The 26,630-nt window shown below is 34.6% G+C and overlaps 1 protein-coding gene across 1 annotated transcript in view; it reads right to left on the reverse strand.

Annotated features, from left to right (window-relative positions):
- LOC119639099 (zinc finger protein rotund) overlaps window positions 1-21,994 on the reverse strand; it is a 128,922-nt gene extending 106,928 nt beyond the window's left edge. The window contains exon 1 of the mRNA XM_038036297.1: window positions 21,466-21,994. Coding sequence (XP_037892225.1) covers window positions 21,466-21,864 — 399 coding nt within the window. The 5' untranslated portion in view covers window positions 21,865-21,994. The remainder of the gene's footprint in view (window positions 1-21,465) is intronic.
- Window positions 21,995-26,630: the final 4,636 nt, after the last annotated feature.

Raw genomic sequence — 26,630 nt, forward strand, 5'->3', positions numbered from 1 at the left:
TACCATCTACTGTTTCACTACTTTTACAAACCACACAAGAATGTGTCGCATTTGGGCGATTTCCATGTAACTGAAACGTTACCGGGTGAATGTTATCAAAATAGCGACTCTGGGTAATTATAAGCAATTTATAATTATTACAGAACAAGACAACACTGAGTTGACTAAACGCTGTAAAGACTGAAAAATCTTTGGGGAAACCCTTGCTTTCTTATCTTATCTTAGTAAAAGGATGATCGACTACGGTTACGATCGGGTAAGCAGGTATTAATTAGCTAAGGACTATTGCTAATGACCGGATCAGCAATACAAATCGAAGAGCAGCGAGGCGGCCGGGGAAGAGCGCAAGTAGTGTTTGCGAACGTTCCTCTTCAAAAGGGAGAAATCGGGTATGGTGGGAAAATTCACTATTAGTAGGTTGTTCCGAAAACGGACAATATGGTTAAGGAACGACGAGTCGGGATAGTATGCAGGATGAGTGGTCGAGAATGCTGAAAAAGCAAATCAGTTTTATCTCTATATACATTTGCTCTGGCTCTATCTGTACGTGAGTATAACATAGCCCATATTATGGCGAAGCTCAAGGGTAACGAAAGTTTTGGCCATACTTTCGTCGCTTTTATTCGCTGTATGCGGTCGAGTGCCTCCAAGCAAAGCTTAGAGGCTCCCGCCCACTTATGCGATTGCCATATAGATGCCCTAACTTGTATGGATATCGACTGCGGTGTTGTATTTTTCAACCGCTTTAGAAAACCTATACCCTTAACTGCTTTCTTCGCCACTTTCCATCCATTGTTCTCCCCAGAATACTAAGGATCGTTATAATATAGTCATTAATTTCATAAAACATATTAAGCAATATTTGACTTGAGCTCTCTATCCGGGATCCCTTTGGAGTTATTTAGTTGCAGATTGTCTGGTATAAGGGTATCCAAGATTCAATCTAAGGCCAAGGCAAATTTTCTTCCTTTCATTTTTTATTATTTGTTTATATTATTATTACTCTTACTAATTACTTTATTTTAATTAATTTATTTATTTAATAATTTTTTTTCTTTTTCTTACTATTATTACTAAATTATTTGGTTTCTTTTTATTTAGAATTTATTTTAATTTTTTCCAAATTTTTCCTCTTTTTTTTTACATTCCAATTCATTTAGTTTCATTTAAATTCATTTTAAGAATTTAAAAAATAATTCCTTTTTAAAGTAACTCTTAAATACTCTTAAATAATTTATAATATATGTAATATAAACAAGTTATGTAATCATTTAAGTAGATTTTTATTTTTATTAAATTTGTCTTTTTTTTATTTTTTTTTATTTTTTGCTCTACAAAGCTACCCTTTTTAAGATTAATCATACGTCACGTTAAGCCATAAATTTGTTATCACAACACAGCAATTTTCTGTAAACGAAGTCATACGCGTGCATAACTGACTGTGTATTTATATATATAGATGCGTTTGTGTTTGTGCGTTCATCACTAGATATGTAAACAGATTTATCAGCTTTAACTCGACTAATTATCACCATTGTTATTATCATTATTATTATTATTATTATTACTACTACGAACGAAAGAACTAACGGGTGAACGAGTGAACGAGCGAACGAGCGAACGAGCCAATGTTATTGATGATTAATTGAATAAAAGATATTTAATGAGAAAAATTCAATTTGTTTTTATTTTTATTTCTTTTTTTTTTTTAATATTTATTTCTTTATTTATTTATTTTTTTGTTGTTGTTTATATTACCGCTTTTACACTAACTAACACTGCTTCATTTTGTTTTTGTTTAAAACAATTAAAAGAATTCTTTCTTTCATTCATTCTTTCTTACGTTACTGTGTTACTTATCATTTATTGTTATTATTGGATTGGTTTACTTATGTGTTTTTATATATTTATTATGCATGAGAGTGTAGTATATGTGTGTATGTTTACATGTGTGTGTGTGTGTATGTGTGTTTATATATATATATATTGTGATTGGGATACTTTTCGTGTGCTTGTACTTTTGTTTGGATTCGTGTTTATGTTTATCTTTTTGTTTCTGTTTCTGTTTGCGTTTACGTGTATGTGTTTTTAGTTAAATATAGAATGAATGCGCGCGCGATTTTTCTTTTGTTATAGTTCTCCAGCCAGAGCAATATATGAAGAACATCTTGGCTACGTATGCTAGAAACAACTGGAGAACTGGCATCGCTACAGTAAACGAAGCGTTACGTTCTGTTCTTTTTTTTTTTTTTTATTTTATTTTTTCTTTTATTTTTTCGAGGCCAGGACATATGTACGTATGCTTGTATGTGTGTATGTATGCTCGTTTATAGATGTGGTGCATGTGTTTTGTAGTGGATATTTTTTTTTTTTTCACTTCTTATTATTTTTTATTTCCACTGCCACTCTCGACTACTATTATTACGATTTTTTTTTTATTTTTTCCACAATTTTTCCTTTTTTTTTTTTGTTATTTCGTCTTTACTGCACAATTTTTTCTATATATACTTATATACATTTATATAGAATTTTTTTATGCCATTGCAGCAATGGCAGGGTTTTTAAGATGTGGAACCTTGTAGTCGAGGATACGAGCAAAAAAAAAAGGCAAAAAAAAACCCCGCACGGAAAGAGAAAAAAGTAATAAAACGCCAGGAGTTGCACAAAACAAAAAAAAAAAAAAAAACAAAAAAACAAAACAAAAAAGAAAAAAAAACCGTATCAGCAGCAACATTTACTATCAAGCAAGCAAGCCAGCAAGCAAAAGAAAGCATTAACCAGCAAGAAAAAAAAATGTATTGCGAATAAAAGAAAAGGAAGCAACCAGCAAGAGATTGATTTTCTTTTATACGTTTTTAGCGTGCTTTTTTTCATACACACACACACACACACACACAAACACGGGGGCAAACACTTTTACATACCTATGCACTGAATGATACATCGACACAAATGTATTTTTTCCCGGTATTGCAATTTCAGTCAGACGTTCGTTTTTGCGAACGAACTAAACAAAAAAAAAAGGAAGAAATCTTAAGATTGTATAGAAGAATTATATACGCGCACACAAACAAACGCACACACACACACACACACACACACACACACACACACACACACACACACACACACATGCACGTATATACATTTGGTTTCACATAAGACATTTATGCTTTACAACAGCTGCTACGTATGTATGTGTATTTGTGTGTGTGTATGTGTATATATATATATATATATATGTGTGTGTGTGTGTGTATGTGTAACCAATGCCACAATAACATCTTTAAGAAGTTCACAACGTTCCATAACGTGCTCTTCTTTCAGAAGAGATGTTTTGGTCCTTCTTTTTTCATTTTCTTCTACTTATTTGTTATTATTGTTCGTTTCTATTTGATTTTATTTTCATACCTTTTCAAGTTAATATTGTGCCATCAGCTATTTGTGTGTATGCAAACATGCGTATGTGTGTGTGTGTGTGTCTATGGATGAGTGTAAATATGTGTTTCAATGTTTGTAAGTTCTATGATGAAAGCACATGTAATAGGTATTAAGTTCCAGTCAACTCTTGACATTTGTATGTCGCTGCATTTACGTTATGATTCAAAGCGTTTTTTTTCTCCCTTTTTTTATTTATTATTTTTTTTATTATTATTTAGTTATTTGCCTTCTTCAGCTTTCCTCGTGCTTTGCTTTACTTTACTTTTAGATGTCAATTGGCTTTTATTATCATTGAGTGGGCGGGTATATAAGAGATCCAATGCATGAATGGGTGTCCTATGCATTGTAAATAAAAAGATTTTAAGAGCTTTCTAGCGATCAGTAAATGTTTTACATCAAAGATATTAACAACAAAGTGTGACTTAGCAACGTAGTAAAATGCTATTAATTGTTGCATGCTATCAACGTGTCAAGGTGTTCAACGTAAAGCCAATTATTCGATGGTAATTTATATATATATTTTACAGTTATTAGTAGGTAGGTATCTCAATAAGCACACATCCGTCCGTCTCCAGTAAGAGTAACCTGCTGAGTGATCTTCATCTTGGACTACATGAACCTATTGGGGCCTATTCTGCCCCAATCGTTCGTGTATCGTTCTGACTGCAATATGTTCACATCGACATAGGCATATCTAGCAGACCACCGGTTCCCCAAAGTTGAAGAATTGCGAAAATGGGTCACCGATTACGACAGAGAGAACTTTTTGGAATATCGGTCGATCAAATGACCTTTAAAATTACTTCGCTCACCATTACCTCACCAGGTCCTCCTTCTTTTTGAGGCGATTTTTGAGTTTTACCGAGATGAAAAGTAAAACCTTTTACCCGAATGACGCAGATTTTCATAAAATAACCAGTGCTTTGAACTCTCAGACAATTTAGAACCAGCTTGCAACGTATTCCGGCCACCCTTCTTCATTTGTCTGTCTGTTTACCGCCGTTTTTAACCATCCATCTCTCCCCCTTCACATTCCTACATTTATGGTTTCACTTTTCTACGTACACGTTAGTGGCAGGAATCTCTTCCGTGTCCAACTTTCAATTTTGCCTCTGCGATCACCTCGTCTTTAGCTGCAAGTTCTTACTTACCCGTTCACTTCCTTCACTGTCTGCCTATCCATCCTACCTACCATCTACCTATCCATTGTTTTAATCATCCACCTTCCTGAACTTTTCTGCCCATACATCCCTGCATCTGTGGTTTTTCTTCGGCTACCTATACGTTATAAACTATGCTTTAGGACATAAATGTGCCAGGACTCTCACCTTCTCGTGGTGATCTCTGGTAACGGTCCTTGGCCGGCCAAGAAAACTTTAAGGTTTTGCACTGTCTATAATTTGATGATAGGTTTTCCTCCTAAACAGTTCAGGGGTACACTGGAACAAGCTTCGCTTTGAGCACTTGTTTTCCCATGGACTATTGACAGTTCCTATTGGAGTGTATAGCGTGAAACAGACCGTATCAGTTGTAGCACCCAAGGCAAATATATCTTGAGCAAGAGTATTCCGGTGTTGGCTAAGCGGGATTGTATGGTTGGTCCAAAGGCAAGTGTGACTATGGTCGCGTAAAGTAGTGCTAAAGGCGTCATAATGTAACTTTAAGCTCCACAAGGGGCAGGGGCTCACTCGCTACCAATCTTTACGTAGAGGAAGTTCATAGGAATGGAATCTTGTAGTTCTAGTTATGAGTCCTGAGTCCAAGGAGTATCGTGATGGCAATAGTCATCCCGAAGTTTCGCAGGGCCGTTGAACAATGAGAGTGTGGACAAGCCTCGAGGCTAATCCAGCTGAAGAAAGTTAGCTAACCAGCTCTTTCTCATTTGGGACCTCAAGAGTAGTAGGGCTACTTCTAAATAGATCGTCCTACTCCATGGGAGCGTTATTTATTGCTTATCAAATTAAGTCGTGTACTATCAGGCGCTGTGAGGTTAGGCTTACATGGCGAGTACGCACGTATAGCTCTTAAGGTCATCTGTTCGTTTTCGCCTATCTGTTGCTCTGTTAGTCCGTCAGTTAATTCCTTCAGGCATGCCGCTTCCCGGTCATGTCAGTTTGTTTGTTAAATTAAAGCCACATAAAGCACAGCCAGGTTGGCTTTTATGCTTCAAAGGGGGATGAGGACGGGAAGGGGGGGCGGGGTGGTGGTGGTGGTGGTTTGGTCGAACATTCATCCGAAACTAAATAAAGTTGGATTGGATTTTATTTCCGAATAGATCTTACATCTCTTTTCTTAAACTAGACTTAAGTAATTCTCTCTTTTAGTTAATCACTTATTTATTTCAATTTGAATGTCAAACTCCCTCGTAAAACATCAGTTATATTAGATTATAAAAAAAAAAGAAAAGAAAAAGAAAAGCAGAAAAGTAATAAAAAGCAAATGCCATAAAAGAATAAAAAAAAAAGAAACAAAATTTTAAGTTCTTTACAACTGAAAATGAAAAACAAAATAAACGAACAAACAAACGAAATAAAAAATTTCCTCCAGTGCACTGTTAATCAACGGAAATAAAAAAGCAAATAAATAAAAATGAAAGAAAAAAATTGTTGATATGTGTGTAAACTCTAGCAACCTTTAAAGAAAGAAAGACAAAAAGAAAAAAAAAAATTGCTCGCGCGCCAGTTCCTATACACACTTATAAATATATATATATATATATATATATATATATGTATTTTTTCTTCATTTCAAACAAATACACTCCGTTGCAATAACAATAGCAACAGCAGCCGTAGAGAACAGAAAAAAGGAAAAGAAAATCTCTTTTTGCACTTGTAACATACATTTTTATTAAATGTATGTGAGGAAATTATATAATAGAAAAAAAAAAAAGGATGAAAACACACAAACGCATCGTTACCTACATAGAATAATAAAAGACGCAGTAAAGTTCTGTTGCTTCTGCTGCTGCTGCTGCTGATGCTATTGCTGATGCTATCGACGCTTTACCATTGTTTTTCTGTTAGTAAACGCAGCTACAGTACACGTTCACGTTAAAAACGAAGGCATTTTTTTTTGTTTGTTTTTTTACTTATACTTGTATTCTCTTTTCCAAAATAAGTAAATAAAAGAAAGAAACGCTTATTTATGTCCTAAAAGGATTTCTTGCGTTGCGTTCGCGTAAGTGTTAGATGAAAATAGAAAACATTTAATTCTCGACGGAGAAGGAAATAAATAAACGGATGAAATCAAAATAAAAGCGATATTTGCCTTAAGCGTATCTTAAATGCTCACCGGCCAAGACACAAACATTTATCGACTTTCTTTTACCGGTCATCGGACCGTTAGCATATACTGACAGATTTTGGCGAATCTCTTGTATCGAGCGGATATAACCATTGAAAGCCCTTATCTCAAACGCATAACGTATTTTCACAAAGGTCTCCTTAAAATGATTCCAACGGCAAATGCTTCCGCTTCACAATGTCTTAAGCAAACAAGAGCAATGCAACAAGTGTTGGTTTAATTAGCCCAACATAAGGGTGGCCTAATAGTTTAATAGGGATAGCCAAGCGGCTTTATCCCCTTTTTCGTTCTTCGTAATTGGATCCAGTATGGTGTTGGTGTAAAGAATGTTGACCTAATAGCCCGCTTGCCCAACAGAACGTTAGGTAAACGTGATATTAATCCTATGAGAATTTGGTCCGGTAGAAACAATGATTTCGGTCCAATATTTACTTGGTTCAATTCGATTTTGATCTTTTAGTGATCCAAGGTCCAAAAGAATTTTGCTTCAATAGGACCTCTGTCGCAGAACAAATCGATATTTAAGTAGTCGTTATTACCATTTGTCTTGCATCATCGCTTACGAGGCAAGTTTTCAAGTCGAAAATCAAATTTTCCTTCAAATCTCGCTTAATCTTGTCGTAAGTACTTTCCCGACCCATTTCGTTTCGATCAGGTTTAAAGATGAACAAATTAGTCTCATTCGATTTCGATTAATTTCATCTTAGCATATCGTCATACCTTCATCATACCTTGGTATGCTGGCGCGGCTAAAACGAGTACCCGGTGGATAAAGATATAACAGTAACAATTCAAAAGCTTCGTTCAATCGCTATCAGTAGTTTCGCACTTCGTGCGCCTGTTACATGTACAGGAGATGTCTCCTGATTGATTGGTCAATAAATAAGAACCGAGACTTCTGACGCAAACCCCGTTAACAAAGAAAATTTTATAAGACACATTTTTCGTTAGTACATACTGCGTGCAGTAAGCATCATTGCATATATAATTTAAATGTCGTTTAACATACGTATAATTGATTAATAATTTACCTTGCGTATGAGTGATATTTAATGGGTAAATACCCAAGACATTATTTGTATGCACGCCGGATATAGACTAAAGAACTACTGGACCGATTTATGCGTCTGAAACGAATTAACTTTGTCTGTCCATCTGTCCGTCTGTCCGTATGTCCATTTGCTTGCCTTCTTTTCTTGTATTCGACCTATGCGACAGAAAATTTTAGATAATATGATGAAATTTTGGTGCACTGACTTCAACGCTATTGAAAATGGTTCGTATTCAACGATGTCTTGAACCATATCCCAACAATGGCGACATGAATACATGTAGGGTGGTATAGGGTATTTAATGGTGGTGAACTATTGTCCACTGTAGTGCTTTCGCTTGTTTTTCTTTTCATATTTATTTTATTGCTTTTATTTTTATTTCGCGATAAAGCGTAACTTGGCAAAAACTTATTTAACAAAGACACGAACCTCAAGAAAAAGAAAATACGCAGCTTAGTGGGCCACCTCAACTTTGGCAACGATTCAACTGTCTAGACTGGATTAAATCCTTTCTTTACGAATGATCAAAATTTGAAAAAGAAGACCAGATTATTATCTCATTCATTTATGGGCTTTCCCTCAACTTTCCATTGATCGCCAGCTACATGGCTTATCTAATGTTGAGAAAATCTTCTTCTCGGGGCAATTAATAAATTTTCATAAAATAAATTTATTTGATAAGATTAGCGAACGTCTTAATAACTTTTTTGATAAAATTTCCAAATATTATAAACAGTTTTATCCTCCTAAGGTGCCTAATGGGCGAAACATTTCGACGAACAAGTCAAAGGTGAAGGATTCAAAGCTCAATGCAGGTGACAGTATTCGACGTCAGTGCTTTAAGATTTTAGTCTTAGAATTTATTGCTCACTCTAAATTAATTGCAATAATAATAACTAATAGAAGCAATTCTTTGACCCATGGCCTTTCCATCTCCTGCTGGCCGTACACCATGCTGGGAAAAGGGGAAACTATATCATCATACTATCCTCAGCATGATTAGTGTTTTTCCACATATTCTCTATGTTGTGCGTCGAACTTTTTATACGATCCACAGAAGCTTTCCTGTTTAGTCCAACTCTGTTAAATTTTTGCCTAAGTAGTGCACAAACCCTTTTTGCCTATAATTTTTTTTTAAGTATGATGCGAAACAAATTTGCTTATTAGGGATAAAATTATTTGCTTATTAGGGATATAATTATTAATTAAACGATTTATTAAACGAGTTGATATCGTTTGTTATAATTAAACAAAACGATTTAAGTTTTGTCCTAAATTTCCGTCACTTTTGTGTCAACGGCTGCGCGTATGAAGTATTAAAAATTTAAATATATATATAATTTTTTTTTATTTTATATATATATATAAACGGTTTTTAATCGCTTTTATAATTAATGACTCATTTAAAAGAAGTATCACCGTCAACAACAAGAACAACAAGATCAGTAATAACAATAATAATAACAGCAACAATAAAAACAAACGTTGGTCTATTTTCATACCCGTCATCGAAGGATGGGAGTATATTCATTTCATCGAAACGTTTGCACCGCTTAGACGGGAGCTTTGGAGTCTCAAATTCTCAATCGGTTTAAGCATATTCGTTTGTCCGGTTGTCTCTCTATCTGTGCCCATATGTGTAAATATTCTAAGCTATCGACTTTAAATGTACCAAAGACATCGAAAGTTATTTATAATCATATATATTCATATATATTCAAATCGATCGAATGGCGCGACTACAGTACTAGGTGAAGTGAGATAATCTGCCCTTTTCAAAGGAATAAAAAATTTGTTTTCCGCTCATTACTTATTAGCTAGAAGAGAATAAATAATTTTACCAATATTTGAACGTACATTCTATGCGGTAGTAACAGTGGAAAATGGGGAAAAACTGACCAGTAATGTTGTGTAATAAAATTTGCTTTTTTTTCCAATACCTTTAAAACACGCAGGGGCAGTCCTTACAAGTCATATTAAGAATACAAATTCTTGACCAACGTTAAATACAGATTGCACCCAAACATGTCCGTCTCTTTGCCCGTTCAATGGTCCATCTGTCCGTCAGCCTAACTGTCCACAATCTGAAAAATATAAACATTCTCGCGTTCGGAAAAGCGACGATATCCCTTACAAATGACTTAAACCGGTCGAAGAACATGCCTATGTGAACACCTTTACTTTCCATTCCTGGAAGGATAACACACACGCCATATAAATTTTCACATTTACTCTGAAAATAGAAAAAATCAACCATGCCCATCCAATTTATGGAACACTAAAATTTAGTTCTTTTTTTTTTCTTTAGCCTTTTTTAGGATAACAGTTACGACAGAATTTAATTTTCTTACTCGTTCTTATTCTACTTTAGATCTAACATTGCTTTGCCCTTTAGCATCTAATGCCTTATAAGAGCCGTTTCTTTATAAGCATCATAAAGGCACGCAGATGACACTGAACTTATCATAGTGTGTCTATTGCAAGTATTCTCATCTACAAATGTAAAGCGAAATGACGACAACATGGGTACACCCTCATGCATTGTTAATGCAAGCAAGAACAACGCAAACAATGTTAGAGAATTTAACCTGACTCTATAAACAGACTATTTATTGTAAACACTGAACAATGCAAAGTTAAGAGAGAAAGTTAAATAAAAAGGAAACAATAAATGAAAAAAAAAATTTCAAATATTTTAAATGCTTTGCTTCTCTCCTTAACGGAAACTTTAAGTTCTTTAGAATAGTTTGCGACGTTGCAGCGCTTTTTAACCTTTATAGATGAAGCAAGACATCATATAACGCGAATGAAGCTTAGGTTCAAGTTACTTATTGAATGGTCCTGCAATGCGTATAATGCATTTAAAGCTTGCTTAGTTCGCATTTAAGCGTTTAAGCCAATTTGTGTAGACACTTGAAAGCAGGCCTTAAATCCGACACTTATGCAGGAGCTATCTTCTCGTCCTAGTCTATGCGGTACATTTATTGTATTGTGTATATTGTATGGTCTACAATGGAGAAAATTTTTGTTAAGTAATTGCTGTCCCGAAGAACAGGGTTTAGATCATTTATGCTTTCGAACGGGAATTCGCTTACGAAACAGGAATAAGTTGATGTCTGATGATGCAAAGAAGAAAAAAATTGATGATGCTAGCTCGATTTTTACTGAATATGACCTTGAGCGATATTATTCATTGGGCAGATGGTTGTCAAGCCTTTTGTATGCGTTCCTGCCGTGAAGGCTTAATCTCACGGTCCTCGATAGCGCACGCAGTGAAAAAGCATCATTTACTGTCCCTGAAAGTTAGATAATCGACAAAAACCGTGACCAGCACTTTAAGAATAAGACCAGATGTGCGGCTTGTCTTGCCCTCTGACAAAGCGAGGCGTATCTAACATCTGAATATTTAATGTTCCCTCGGTATTGGCAAGCAGAGCCAAAACAAGTTGGGAAAAAAGACTTTCTTTATGTAGACCAACAGCAAAAGTCGCATGCATGAATTCTACGTGAAACAATTCGCCTTCAGTAGCCCGACGAACGTGAGCAATCTGTGATGAAAAAAGAGGGACAAAGAGATTATGGCTGCATCGTTTTGGAATTAAGAGGAAGAATATTGACATATTGCATCATCCAATTGACCGTTCCTGAACTTTAAACCAGGGAGTAAATAACCTTTGCCATGTATAAGAAATAAAAAAAATGTCGAGAAAAAGCCCCCTTTTATTCCTTCGCAACCTTTACCTCTAGTCGGCATTACATTATTTGCTGCTGCTATAAAAAGTTCCATTGAGAGATATTCCATGAGAAGGAGGTACACGTTTTCCCAATAGTGACGATAGTCTTGTCCAATCTGCGCATGTATACTATTCTACTTTAGTCCTGTTACAATGTAAGTATACAACAAAGCACATTTCATCACCAGGAATATATCTAGTCTATAGAATAATCTAGTCCGTAACACGCTTATCGCTATTAAAAATGTAAACTGTTTTCCTTCCAGTGCGGATAGTCACTTAAAATAAGCCCTTAAATGTATCCGGCGTTTCTTTGTGCTTCTATTTCCTTATTTAAAGGAATTAATAAACAATTTTGGCGGTACACATTTTCCATATTCAGTCGAGAAAAAGAGTTGATTTAAGAAAAAATGTTGATAAAAATTGCAATGAAGTAGAAGCAGAAATTCCAAACCACCTAAAACTTACTGCAACGTAAGGATAAACGCTACAAAACATTTTAGTACGAAAAATACATAAAAAATTTGATCCGAATGCTGACGTTTGTTGCGAGACGGAGTAGAAACTCAGGCTTATAACTTCTTATGTTCCACCATATTAAAGATGAAGATCTACTAATTGAAATTCTCTTTGAAAATCATACGCTCGGTCTAAAAGTAAAGAAAATCGACCCTGTTTATTCTAATACGTGTTTATGAATTTCTGAAATTAGTAATTTATTCAGAGTAGAAAAATCGCAATGTAAACCATATTTTCGGACATAGTTAATTTGTTAGAAAACTTTGACATTTGACATTTTAATAAGCAATGTCGACCGAAAATGATCCTTGTCCCTGTTTCTAAGGTAAGATTCGTCTGCTCACTTTTCTATAAATAGCCCAATGACCACTGACGTGTCCGTGCTATCAGCCATTCTGGTCGAAATTTTCGACCTGAAATGTCTTTTATTAAGCCCCAAATTATTATTTCGTAATGAGTTCCCCCCCTATCATAGAGGCGAAAAATGCTATTGTTTATAATTGGCGGAATCTTCGAATTCATGTCTTTCTCGTTTAACCTGTTCAAACATGACTCCCAACATCGCCATGCATCGAAATCATAAGATTTGTATTTTTCTACATTTCCTATCAAAAGGTATGTTATCTGAAAAGCTTTCCCTTCCTATTCAAACCATTAATTTTTTTTGCTTTTCTAGCTTGATCTTTGATCCTAAGGCGAACGTCTCGCTTTCATTCAATATTTTCTTTTCATTTATATATCATTATTATTAATATTATTTTTTTATGTTAATTTAATTAATTTCAAATGTTTAACATCCTGAGCTTCGTATTCGTTTACTAGTTAGTTATCCAAGACACAATCCTTAACATATCCTGGTGGCTTAACATTGCAACCAGGATAACGTTTCTAAAGTTTCTTTAAAGCTTTTTCATCGTAATTCACTTTTCATGCTCAAGAAAATAAAAGCTCTCTTCTAACATTTTTGCAAAACACTCAAGTTATTGCACTCACTGCATGTAAAAGAACTCAAAACTGTTCGAATGCTCCCTGTTCTCTTAAATTCTCAAAGACTCTCGTTTGTTTGTTTCTCTTCAACGTAAAGCATTGATTTTTAAGTATTTTTTTGGGAATTGTTGTTGTTGTTGTTGTGTTTTTTTTTTTTTCTTTTTATCTTCTTTTACTGTGGGCGTGTTTTTCGTTTTCACTTTTTCAATTTTTATTAAACTTTTTTCATGTGAGATCTCTTGCACAACTAACTACGTGAATGTATATAGATATATATATTTATATATATGCAAGAGACTTAAGAGGCATTTGGTAAAACTCCCGCTTTTGTTTTAATTATTTTTTGGTGATTTTTGCCTTTGTTTTGCTTGTGAACGCCTACTTTTTTAGCTTTATGACGTTTGTTGTTATTTAGGTTTTGTTTATATTGTTCGGTTCCTTCGGTTTGTTTTTTTTCTTTTTTCTTTTCTCTTTTTGGTTTTTTTTTTTTTTTTTAAATTCTGTTGTTCGTCTTTTGTAATTAAGTTTTGAATTATGTGCTGGCATGTTGGTTGGTTGGTTGGTTGACGGCTCAAAACTTGTCTGCGAAAATTGAAATTCTTTATATAAAATACCGAGGCAGACATTTTAGTTTATTCTCAGTAACGTCTTGATTTATTAGAAATATTTTGAGTCGACAATTTTGATCTTTCCGTTCGTTTAAAATAAATCAGAAATATTATCATAGCATCAAATGTTGTCTAAACAACGTACATGTGCAGCATTGGTGATTATAGGACTCTGCAGTTATTAAGTAGCATTTGTCTGTCCGTATCAAAAATTTAATTTTCATGGAAAATTCGAATATAATTTTCATATTTCTTTGAGTATTTTGAAAGTCCAAATTTCAAATATTTAGCTTGAAATGCAATCCATTTTGATTTGATATGAAATGATAGGATACGGCCTCAGTTGCCATAATTTATGTAGATGTGAACTAAATCTTTTTATTAGTTACTGTTTTGCTATTATACGCATCCACTTACTTTGCGTGGCATAATTAAGGTAAACTATCCGAAAATAATTGTTACGTAATTAAAATTGAAATGTTGTGCCAGAATTTAGGGATCAATTTAATTGATTGAAGGACAAGCAGGCACCAATCAATTTTGGCTTTTCCGACAAAGTTTTACGACTATGTAAATAGGTCTTCTGGCATCTATTCGCACTACTTGACAAGATATGTGCAATGTTGTGATTTTCTACGACATCTTCGAGATCTGCAATGCTAATGTAAGACTAAGCGTATGCAAGAGTATTCGTATAAGTAAGCCCAGCGCCTACTAAATCAGTCCTCGCGAGCTCAAAGCTCAAACGCGGCAGACATTACTTTGGTTGTAGCTGTAGTGAGTGTTCAGTCTGTATAGGCATGACTCTTACCTCGCTATCTCATTCCCTTTATTCACTTCACGTACCTTTCGATAGGTTTGTAAAAGTGAAATATTTCACTATTATGTTAGACCTGTCGGTGTTGCACTTCAAGTAAAGTATTTCAATATTACGTCATCGAGTTTTTGTTTAATCGTGCCACTTAGAGCAGATTTCTTATGATACTTAGTGTGGTTGCAATATTCACATACCGGTCTTTACAACGGCTATTCTTTACTTACTTTTCTCCTAAATTAGTTGCGATGTCCGTAATCTGGTTAGCTGCGATTTCTAATCATAGTCAGAATGTATACTATGTGTACTAGCAATGTATGCTATAAGATCCACGACGACACAGTTCAAAATTTTTAACTGCTTGTTATATGTCTGTATACCGTACCACCACTTATGGTACGGAGTGTGTTAAGTTTCTGTGGACATATGTAACACCGAGAAGGGCTTAAGGTAAACCCATGTTTTATTAGGAACAAGGGGAGTCTGAATCTGTAGAAACTTGTCTATCCCTCCGTCCATGTATTTTTGTATTCAACATACAGGTCGAAACTTTTAGGATATTTTAATGAAATTTTGTACACTGACGCGGCTTTGAACCAAGCACGAATGCTGTTGAAAATGATTCGGATCGATCCACTTTTTTGAGCGCTCTCCATATAACGATTTTTCAAAGAAAGACGTTCTTCAAAATTTCTCGACAAGACTCGTCGAATTATAATCGGGTTAATTGCGTTTGTCTGTAAATTTTTGTATACGAAGTTGTCCCAACTTTTCTAGTCTCTTTCTCTTAGACAGTTTTGATATAGTATCGACGGACGATATTATTGTTGGTGTTACATAAAGTATTTCAACTTCCCATTGGCATTGTGATCGTATTTTCAACGCCATATATTCATTCTTCGTAAGCGCATTTCAGTTTCATTTTCATCATTCGCTACAGATGCATCAGTAAGGTGCACATTCTTATGCTTTCAGTCAACCGTTAATCGATATCTGGCAGTTACAACAGCGCAATATATTGTAAAGATTTCGTTTCCCTTTATAACTTTTAATTGTCATTATTGTTGCAACTGTGATGATGCTGTAAACAAGTTGTGTTACAAGTTGTGCTATATTAAGTTTGTGTGAATGTAGACAATATTTAGAAGGATTTCAGATAGAACCGCCTTTTATTATACGGATCGATTCAGAAACATTTTCTAAATCAATCTAAGATTGTCTGTCCGTCTGTCCGTGTGCCTGTCTGCCTATCTTTCACGCATGTGTTCCACCTGCAAGTAAAATATTTTTGTTTTGGCTCAAACACAATCGAATCGAGCCAATTTTTGATCAGTTCCCATGCAAGATCTTATTGTCGTTCGTTATTCATTGTACGAATCGAAGCGCGATAGTGAACACCAGTCCATTATAATCTCTTTCATTCCTCTTTGTTAGACACACTGAGATAGTGTAAAATGAAAACAACACCGATTGACTTCAAAATTTGAATGCCAAAGCATTAACGTTTGCAACTCAATGAAAATGAACGTTTTATATAAGTATTATAATTTATATGTATAGACTCGAGTCTTGCGAGAGTTTCAAGGTTTTCTTTAAACAGATGATATCGGTTTATTTAACCAATAGATTTTCATGAATGACAAAGAACACAGTCTTAGAATAGAAATATCTGAGGTACAAACAAATCTCTTATGTCACATACTATATAAAGTACATTATATTCAACTAATTATTTATTACATTCTATCATATTATAATGTATAATATGACATGTAAATCTAATAAAATAATAAATATTCATTCTACAAACTTTTGCTTATTTTTATACCCATCAGGGAAGGATGCGGATTATGGTCATTTCACAATAACGTTTGCAACGTCCAGAAGGAAGCACCAACCACATCACACCAAGTATATATATATTCCTTATCAGCACCAAATTCCAAGTCGATTTAAGCTTGTCCGTCTGTCCGTCTGTTACTTATACTGTTCCATCTATTCTCGTGGCCGCAAAAATGAAGCTATCGTTTTCAAATTTGAGAAAAACATTGGAAATTTTTGCAATCACGCTATTGTCGACAATGAGCCAAATCAGCCGAAGGACACAGCCACAGTACCACGTAAACTGAGTTCACCTTTGTCTTTCAAACGGAATAAAAAATTGGTTTTTTGCTCATTACTCTTACACTATAGTAGATAAATGTGCTAGAATTTCAACGCATATATTATGGGCGATGCAGTAGCATCTTTACAAAAAGGGGAAAAATTGACCACGCCCACCCAATATTATAGTGTGTCAGAAATGAATTTGTTTTTCAGTGCCTTTGAAAGGGGCAGAAACCAGCTTCAAAACCTCACAACTTACATAAATTGTTGACCTGGTCCAAATTTGGAATGAATCTACAAATGCCCGTCTGTTCGCTAGTCACCACGTTTGTTGAAATAAACCTTCTACCGTTAGCGGAAATGAAGATATCGCCTGCAATTTTGCAAAAGTATTTGAAAATGACCTTGAAGTGAAACTTTTCAAAGAACACGCTTACAACGCCCACACGCTTATGCGTTGAAAAGAGCAAAAGTCAGCCGCGCCCACTTTATATTATAGAACATGAAAATTTTGTTCGTTTATTTTTTTTTGTCGTGTCTAGGACAACAGTGGTGGGCATAAAAGAATCAGTTACGACTGAGTATAATTTTCTTGTGTTTTTTTTGTTTTTTACTTGTAAGCTTTTAACCGTAATTTCCGCCATGTAGTGTAGCAGTTCGAAAATTTGAAGCGATGAGAATATTTCAACTTTTTAAGAATAACGACTTGAACGCATTTAAGGGAGAAGAACAAATTATTTACTTCCCAACTAGCGATCGATTGTCATTGTGTTGATTACTGTTATGACAGAAATAATATTTTCTCAGCCCAGAATTAGCAATGAAAAGAAAAATATATTCGTGTATTACTCGCGATCTTCCGAAAACTAAAATCTAGACCAGTGTGCTTTAGAATAAATGGGAAATAAGTTAAAATTAAGATTTTATTATTAGTTGCTGACGCACTGCCCGACATTTTTTACACCCACCCTGTCAGTGCTTCTATCGAACATTTGAATACCAGGCTTTTATTCATCGAGATCGAAAATTATAGACGAAAATTTAAAAAAAATTGTCGATAATTTCCGAGATTGTTTTAGTTCTTTTTCGCAATGTGGTCGTGTATGTGAACAGATCGCCTCAAAATTCATCTTCTTATCTTAATTTTTGGCCACTGTAACGATTGACAGAAAATACCTGACAAATTGGCGGATTTCAGTAAAAGTAAATATAGTACGCCCAGGAATAGCAAAATGGGCGTGCACTACATTAAAAACGAGTATGTAGTGCCTGAAGATATCTACTTCTCTTCACGCAGAATTTTTAAACTTGATATCACAAACCCATTCAATTGAGGATTGCCGGATACCTAGTATTGAACGACGAATTTAACGCTTTTCATACGCCACGTTGGCAAGCGGAATTTAATAAACATTAAACATAATGTAGTATATTATGTAATATATAACATTTATTAATTATTTGTTGTCTGAATATTTTGTTAATAAATTTCCAAGTATGGATTTAGAGTCCGCCGGCTACCTTAGCATCATATTATGCTCGCCTGTATTGGAAAATCTAACGTAGTTGAGATTTGTACCCGCGATCCTTTGCTCATTCGGCTACTTATACCCGGCTATGTATATATATATACATATAAAAGGATGTATTCAAGGCAAGGATCGCGACTAACAACTCAACGATCGAGTGTTCAAATCTCGACTGCGGCTATATATAAATATAAATGTATACGTATTTGTCCGCATGAGAAATGGTGTAGCCAAGGTTTCACGACTAATAAGTCAATCGCCGCGGGTTCAAATCTCAACTACGCCAGAGTTTCCAATAAAGCCGAGTTTAGAAATTTTAATAGAAAAATTTTAATAAAAAAATCTTATCTCAACAATAAGTGAAGTGTTTCCTTCCTTCTAAGGCCTGACTCTTAGAGAAGCTATTTCAACTTTGACCAATTAATTACCACAAATAGCCCAACTTATACTCAAATATATCTCAAGTCTTACGACTACATAGCAAAGCATAGCCGAAGTAGAAAGTTTATCTTCTAGAAGTTCTCTTCTAGTAGAAAGATCTTCTTCTTCTTGGTAGATTGGGAATATAAAGAAAATAACATTAGAAAAGACAACGAACTGCGCATATGAATGAAACATTTTGAGTGAAGCCTATAGGTAAACTTTAAAATCACGTGCACACGGAATATATTCACTTCTGATTGAGACCTGATTGGAACCTTCGCATTGCTTGTGTAATACAATATGTGCATTGCTAGCTATACAGCGTTCACAAATTGCTAAAACTTATGTCGAAAATAATGAAACAACGGGATGAACATTATATTTGGTTAAATGGACTATTGCCCCCTTGGTGTAAAGGAAACACATCTGGTGTTCCGAAAAGAGACGTGTGCGAAAAAATGTCAACTATTGGGTGAGGCTTGTGGTCTGAAGATGGCATTGCACCTAGTAAAGAACGCTATAGAAATATGATTACTTACTTTTAGTGGCACAAAGTCGATGATTTCTGCTTGGCCGATAACTGACTTTAGCAAAATGGCGCAACCTGGTATACATTTCGTGATAAAATCGATTTAATGGGAGAAAAGTTCAATGAAATGCTCATCCCAAATGCTTTCTCTAGTGGATTTTTTCACTTTGAAACAACGTTGGCACATGAACTCTCAATAACCTTAGTCATCAAGATTACTCGTTTCATTGGCGAAATGAGTGCAGATTTATATGGAAAAGTCACAAAAGTTGGTACTCCAGGACTCAATTTTTTTACAAAAGTCCAAAGACGAGAAGTCATGAGCCAATATATAAAATGTAAGAAAGGTCGTATCAATATCATTTACAGATATCGTTTATCAATTTTATTGCAAATTCAAAAAAAAAAAAAAAAATTAAAAAGAATCATTATTACCCGTAGCTACCTGCTGCTTTAAGTTGGAGTTCAAAAAGGAGGCAGTAGCCAAAAACCGCCATTTGAAGAAAGTTGAGAAAATTTTCGGAAATTTTTACCAATAGCTTCCGGCTCTAATCAAATAAATTCACTTAGCGAATATAATCTTCTCATAGTTGTTTCATTTCAAACGAATATATTCGGTCAATAATCAAATTGTAAAGACTTATCAAGAGCAAATATATCTAATACCGCATATACTATGACTTCTTTTATGCTGCTCACCAAAATTCGAAACTTTCCTAATTTAAGTATAAGAATAGGCTGACTGTCTTTATTTTGAAATTAAATTTTATTAAATTAATTCGTCCAGAGATATTCACAAGGGATCTAATAGGATACGTATATACTTAAATAGGGTAGAATTTAAAATCGATCTAACACAATCTTTCCGCCTACTACATACCTGCTCTTCAAGCGCGAAACTTCGATCGAAACTTCGCTCGAAACTTCGCACATATTCTTTTATGTTGTTGATGACTAGGAGGACCTTTCCTTTTTCTACATATGAATAACTGGCTTTTAATAATAAGAAGTAGATTTTTATCTATTTATTTACTTTTTTTTGCCGATTCTATTAATGTTAATCTTAAGCCAATTATTTAAAAATAAGACCATATTAAACTTCAGGCGTAAAAGTGCTTGAAGTGCACTTACTATGATCGTATGTTTGTGGCCCGCTTTTTAAGCTCTCATCAGTTCAGAAATTCGCTAGATAATAAACGGATTGCTAGCTTAAAACTAGAGTTAGTCTACAGTGTTTGTTAAACATAAAAAGCTGAGCCTGCAGTGCAATGATGGGTGACAAAAATTCGCTCTTAGGCGACTGCACTCTTTTACTTAGTTTATCTAATCAATACAAGGAACTTATCTGTTAGGATAAGCAAATGGTGTTGATAGCCAATTTCGAAAATAATGGTGTTTGGTGGAGAAAGAATAATAAGCATAAAGATCGGAACAGTCCTCTAACTTTACGTACCTCTTTATGCTAAGACTACACTTAAATCCTTTTGCCAACCTAAGACGGACATTTGAAACTAATCTTATTGCTGTTCTTGGTTTAGTAAAGAGACACTGCGGTTAGAGTGCATTTTTTCATCTATTTTCCTTAAAACTATTTGGAAAAAGAAAAAAAGGCGGAGAACCCTGTCAAGCTGTAAAGAAAAACCGAGTTGAGCTACAAGGATTTGAACTGGCCTCGTGTTGCATACTAAATTTAGCGCTGGCTTCCTTTTTCGTTACTTTCAAATAAACCGTATCGCTGTACTTACTACTTGATAGGCGATTTATCGAAACTATTCTCATCAAGGTGAATAAAAATAATCTGCAACATGTGTATCATTTAAAAAGCACCATGTATCGTGTCAAACCAAGCAATTCCGTTTCAACTAAGAGGAGCGGCTTTGGTACCACTGTTGATAGCCATGTAGCACTGAAAGCTAGCATCAATCAGTTCTCGTGATGCAAAGGCGATATCCTTAAGCCCTTGTGCACCAGCGCATGTCAAATAGAATTTACGGATGAACGTTTGCAAGTCTTTTCTGCCAGATTGTATTTATATCACATATTGCCCTTAAGCCAATAAACTGCTTATTAATTTATTAATGAGCTCCCAAAAGCAACCATGTGCTTTTACTTAGTATATTAATGAATTTTAAAGAACTCAACTTCTAGGATAAGGAGATAGTGTTGAACAAGATGAGAATAGAATGGGACAAATCAAAACTAAATTGCTGAGCAAACATGATTTTCGTGGTGTTCCACGAAAATTTTGAAATAGTTGATCGGAAAGACAATTGTCGCTATTTTGCTTAACTGAATTTACGCAATTTAAAAATATTAACTAAATTTAAAAAAAAAACATGAAAAAACTTCTTAGTTACAATATGATAATTATGTGAAATTTTATTTTCTTTTATAGTTAAGCGAAATAAATGGCTTACCTTGAATGTTCCTTCGATATTATTATTGCCGCCGGATGATTCTAAATTCAAAGCATAATCCTCAACACTGCTTAATGGTTCAGCAAAGTTTTGTTCAACTTTTATTGTTGGACTTAAAATAGTTAACTGAGAGGCTCCAATATTCGTAGCTGACAATTGATTAATGCCGGCATAAGAACTTTCCACTAAAATTGGTGTAGCGCTGGGTCCGTTCGGTGTTAAACAGCCAGCACCACCAGTTGAAACGTTCAAAGATGAGTTATCGTGATACGAACCACTTAACACAAATGACGGATACGAACGTAATTGTGTATGATGATGATGATGATAGTCAGCGTGATGGGTATGATGAGCCAATTGTGGTCCTTTATACCAAGTGGTGGTACCATGCATAATCATTTAAACGCGAAAAAGTTTAAGAAAAGCGAAGAATTTAGATTTTATGTTAGAGAACAAAACAGAACAACGAATCAAAAAAAAAAAAAAAAAACACTTCTTTGCAACACTTTTTTAAAATAATTTTTAATTTTTTTTTTTTTTTTAATATTGACTTTAGCACGAACTTAATGAAATTTTTTTTTTTTTTTTTGCAAAATCTTGTTTATTATTTACACTTACATGCGCATATGTTTTTTCATTTCGTTTAGCATTTTTTTGTTTTTTTTTTTATTGTATACACTTTTCTTTTTTTTTTATTGTTTTTTCGCTTGTTTTCAACACAAGCTTTATAAAAATCTTGTAATTACGTGTCGCGCTCGTTTTCGGAAACACATGCAACACTCATTATTAACCATTCAACTGTAACAACAACAATAACGTTATCGAAGCCAATATTTTCCGACAAAAACCAAAAAAAAAAAAGCGCAAAACTCGTAAGAATTTTTACAATTTACACAAAAAGTAATAAAAAAGAAAAATAAAAAAAATAAAAAACTACAAAACAAAAACATCCCATAAAAATTGGCCTCCGTTTTACTAACGTTCGTGTATGTGTGTAGGTATGTTAGAGTTCGCCGCGTCCATACGCGTTACACATTAATTATTTTATACCAAAGCTTGCATACATATGTACGCATAAAAAAAAAAACAATAATAAAAATAAACACACATACATGCACGCGCGCGCAAACGTATATGTTATATACGTAGTTATTGCGAGATCGATCGATCGATCCTCTTCACTAAAATGCATCAACAAGACGATAAAAACTTTACTACGGGCTTGCGGGTGCAAAATACAGTCACATTGTCGCTTGAAACACTTGAAATATCGCGCGCGCCTTTTGCTTTTTCTTTTATTTTTATTGTAGTTATTTATTTATTTATTTTATTTTTATTTTTTTTTTTTCGGGCTTTTTTCCTGCAAAACACATTTAAAAACGTACGTATCGCTGGCTGGTCAAGTGGTAGCAAAATATCGCATTTGTAGGTTTCGTTTCTTTCGTTCAGTGGTAATAATATTTGATGGACCTTTTGTTGTGTTGTGTTGTTAGGGAAACAACAACAGAGCAACAGAGTTTTGGAACAGCAATAGCAAGCAATACAGAAGAAGAAACACACAAAAAATGTTGCTGCCAACTCGAAAGAATTCCGAACTCGAATGCTGAGCATGAAACGAAAAAACTACTAAAATGCCTCGATGGCCTGGCCTCGCTTGGCTTGGCTGACTGCCTTGACTTTTTTTTTTTTCTTTTTTTTTTTTGTTGTTTCTTTTTTTGTCTTTATGTTGTTATCTGCAACTCTTTTGCACACACATACACACACACAAACACACACGTGCATGCTTCAACAAAAAGAGCTATAGTTAAAGGTTGGTGTGTACGTGTGTGCCTATGTCCATGTGTAGAAGTATTTATGTGCGTCTCCAAAGCCGCCTCTTTGCTACCGTTGCTACTACTTGTGTTATTCGGAAAATAATTATTATTATTATTATTGTTATTGTTGTAATAGCAGTAGTAGTAGTAGTAGTAGTTGTAGTAGTAGTAGTAGTAGTACTATGCATTAAGACTTGGTTGGACCATAATCACTATCACCATCACATGCTGTGAGTAAGAAAACTCTGCTCAGTTAGTTGTGAAACAGCGAGTCGTGAAAAAGAGTTACCGTCGTCGTTCGTTACCGTTTTCATTTGTTGTTATTTGGGTGCTTTAGTCTCTTCACGAATAACTTTGTGCCTGTGAGCGCAATTGTTTGTGTTTATGTGTTTATGTGTTTATGTGTGCGTGGAGCCATAAGTTTAACTATGGCTTTGGTTTTTGTTAAGATTTTCTCAATTTTTTGTTTTTCCCTCTTCTTTTTTTAGCGACACAAGTTACTCGTGTTTTATTGTAAACTCAACAACAAAGTTTTTTTGTTTTGTTGTTTTGCCGTTGTTGTTGTTGTTATGCTAGTCTGAGTGCTACTGGTTTATATATATAAATGATTTCTTTCTTTGCTATTTTTATGTGTACGTGTGTGTGTGTGTATGCGTGCTGTTGGCTCCCCAAAACTCATGCTCCGAACATACAGTAGTCATGCGCATGCTCACAAACTCTTAGTTATTTATTTATTTATTTATTATTTTTTTTTTTTTAGTTCTTACTACGAGCGTTAACATATTTAGAAAAACTAATATAAAGAGTAAGAAAAAATATTATTAAGAGTAAAAATTATACTAAAAGTCTGAGTGCAATGCGCTGTGAACACAAAAAAAAAGAAAAAAAAAACAAAAAAAAAATTATTTACGTGGAAAACATTCGTTCATTTATTAAAATCTTTGCTTTGCTTTGCTGGGCATTAAAGAGCAACAGATTTGCTTAAGTTTTTTTTTGTTTTTTCATTTTTGACCCGCACTCTTGCTCGTATTATACGCAAAAAGTGGGTTTGTTCTTGTGTTGTATTTAATATTTAATATCTTTTTTGTTGTTTATAGAGTTGGAAAAAACAGCTCAAGAGCGTAATTTTTTTGCGTTTTTTTTTTTTTGTTTTTTTTTTGTCTTTTCCTCCAAGAAGGTCAATTAGATGATTGTTTTTAAGTAAATATCTGAAAATATTACAGAAATTAGCTAAAATTCATGAAAGAGCGTAAAAAGGAATGCTAAGTAAAGAATCTATGTTTATTTTAAGGTGAAGCTTAATTATTACATATTTTGAATAAATACAAGGAAGTGAACAAAGTTTTTTTTAAGATTGGGAAATCAGCTGAAACTGCTGAAAGACACCGCTTTTTTAACAAACCTTTAAGTAAAATGATTTTCTAAAGTCACGATAATGGGCCTCGTTTAAATTTCTATATACATACATATATGTATATATATATTTTTTCTCGATATTGTAGATTCAGCACATTTTAGAACTGAAGATTACTAATGAACAGAGAAGCGTACGGGTAGACTGGAAAACACAACTACGGAAAGACGGACAAAGGTAGGACGTGGTTCAGATAACAACTGACAGACGTACAAAGATTTTATTACAAGGAGAAATTAATAGGCAAACATAGCTATGAATAGTTGGAGGAACTTACAGCTGCTTGTATAGAAGAAGGAATGTTTGGCATAATCAAGAGAACGAGCAAGTTAAGCAATCGGCTAACGGCCGCAGAAACATGTAACGTCAACGACATATCACTACAGGCAAGCGTTAACGGGCAACGAAACACCAAATCGAGTGAGTAAAGAAGCAGAACGTTATACGGACAGGCAGGGACAAGGACATATCAGCAGAGGCACGGGATAGCCGGCAATAGAACGCACAGTCAGGTGAGTAAAGAAACTGATCGTTTTACGGAAGGCCCGATTAAAATGACGCATTGTGCTAAGGGCAGACAAGCAGATGGATAGAAGAATGAAGAAAAAGAAAAATGGGTAAACGGAGGTAAGAGCAATTAATAATATAATCTGGTGAACGGCAAGGCAAAGAAACGAGCGAATCAGGCAATATACGGTAGGATGAACGCACAAACGAATGAACGGGAGAAAAAATGAATCGTCGAGAGCGAAGTGAAATGACCAACTTTAGATATAGGCAGACGGAGAGACGTAAAGAATACTGAAGGAAATGGACAGACAAAGATAAGGATGGATGGAAAAATGGATGGATAGAAGGACGAAAGAAAAAAACCAAAAGACGGATGAATGGTTGGATAGAAGAATGAAAGAAAAAGGAAAATGGAGCCACGGGGGGACGGGGGGGGGACGGGGGGGAGGGAATTGAGTGACAGCTTAAACGACAGAATCAAACGAGGTCTAAATGAGGTGAGGGAAGAGGGGAATTGGGGTGGTGGATTGTGGCATATATGGAACGATGAAAAAATGGAATGATGGAAGCGTGGAACAACGGAAGAGTTAATCAACGGGGTAATGTAATAGCGCGGGATTTGAAAGAAAGGGAGTAAAGATGGAGAAAAAGTCAGATAAAGGGACGATCCAAGGAAAGCAAGCAGAGACAAACGCTTAACAAGAATGAAGAAGGAACAGCAAAAGGGATGGGCGAAAGAAAAAGTGGCCACAGTTGTGCCGATCGGATTGAAAATTATTAAATCCCTTTTGCCATTAGTGCTGATCAGAATTGCGTATAAGTAATAAATGGGGACAGGAAATGCGAATTAATTTAGCAAAAGTGTAATATGACCATCTAAGAAGAAGGTAAGAAGGAAGATAAGAAACGAAGAATAAGAACATAATTGTAAGGGCCCCTATACTATATATATAACACTAACTTATATATGCGTAATTTAAGAATTTCCGCTTGTAACGAACAAGAAGAAGAATAAATCAAGTTGTTTTTTAAAATGCCTTGATCCAAAATCGAACTTACTATTCTACTATTACTATTCAGATGGGTGGACGCACCCATAAAGACATTAATAAGTTAGGTTGCATTGCGTTGCATCGATAGAGAGAAGAAAACCTTGACTAGACAAAAATATAGTTCGCTTATTGTTGAACTGCTTCAGTTAGTTAATAATTCAGTAGGAACAAATGAGCTGTGTGTGTGTGTACTAAAGAATCATAAGATCACTGTTTTTCCGTCGGCAAAGTCACAGCCGACGTTTTCGGCAAAAAAATCTGAAAACTCTTCAAAATTATATTTTATTGCTCTTTCCGACTTGTCACATAAGCTCCAATTTCTTATTTTTTTTTTCTTTCTCTATCTCTCTTCTTCACTCTTTCAAGTAAAAATCT

This window comes from Glossina fuscipes, unplaced genomic scaffold, assembly GCF_014805625.2.
Source record: "Glossina fuscipes isolate IAEA_lab_2018 unplaced genomic scaffold, Yale_Gfus_2 112, whole genome shotgun sequence".
Lineage (NCBI taxonomy): Eukaryota > Metazoa > Arthropoda > Insecta > Diptera > Glossinidae > Glossina > Glossina fuscipes.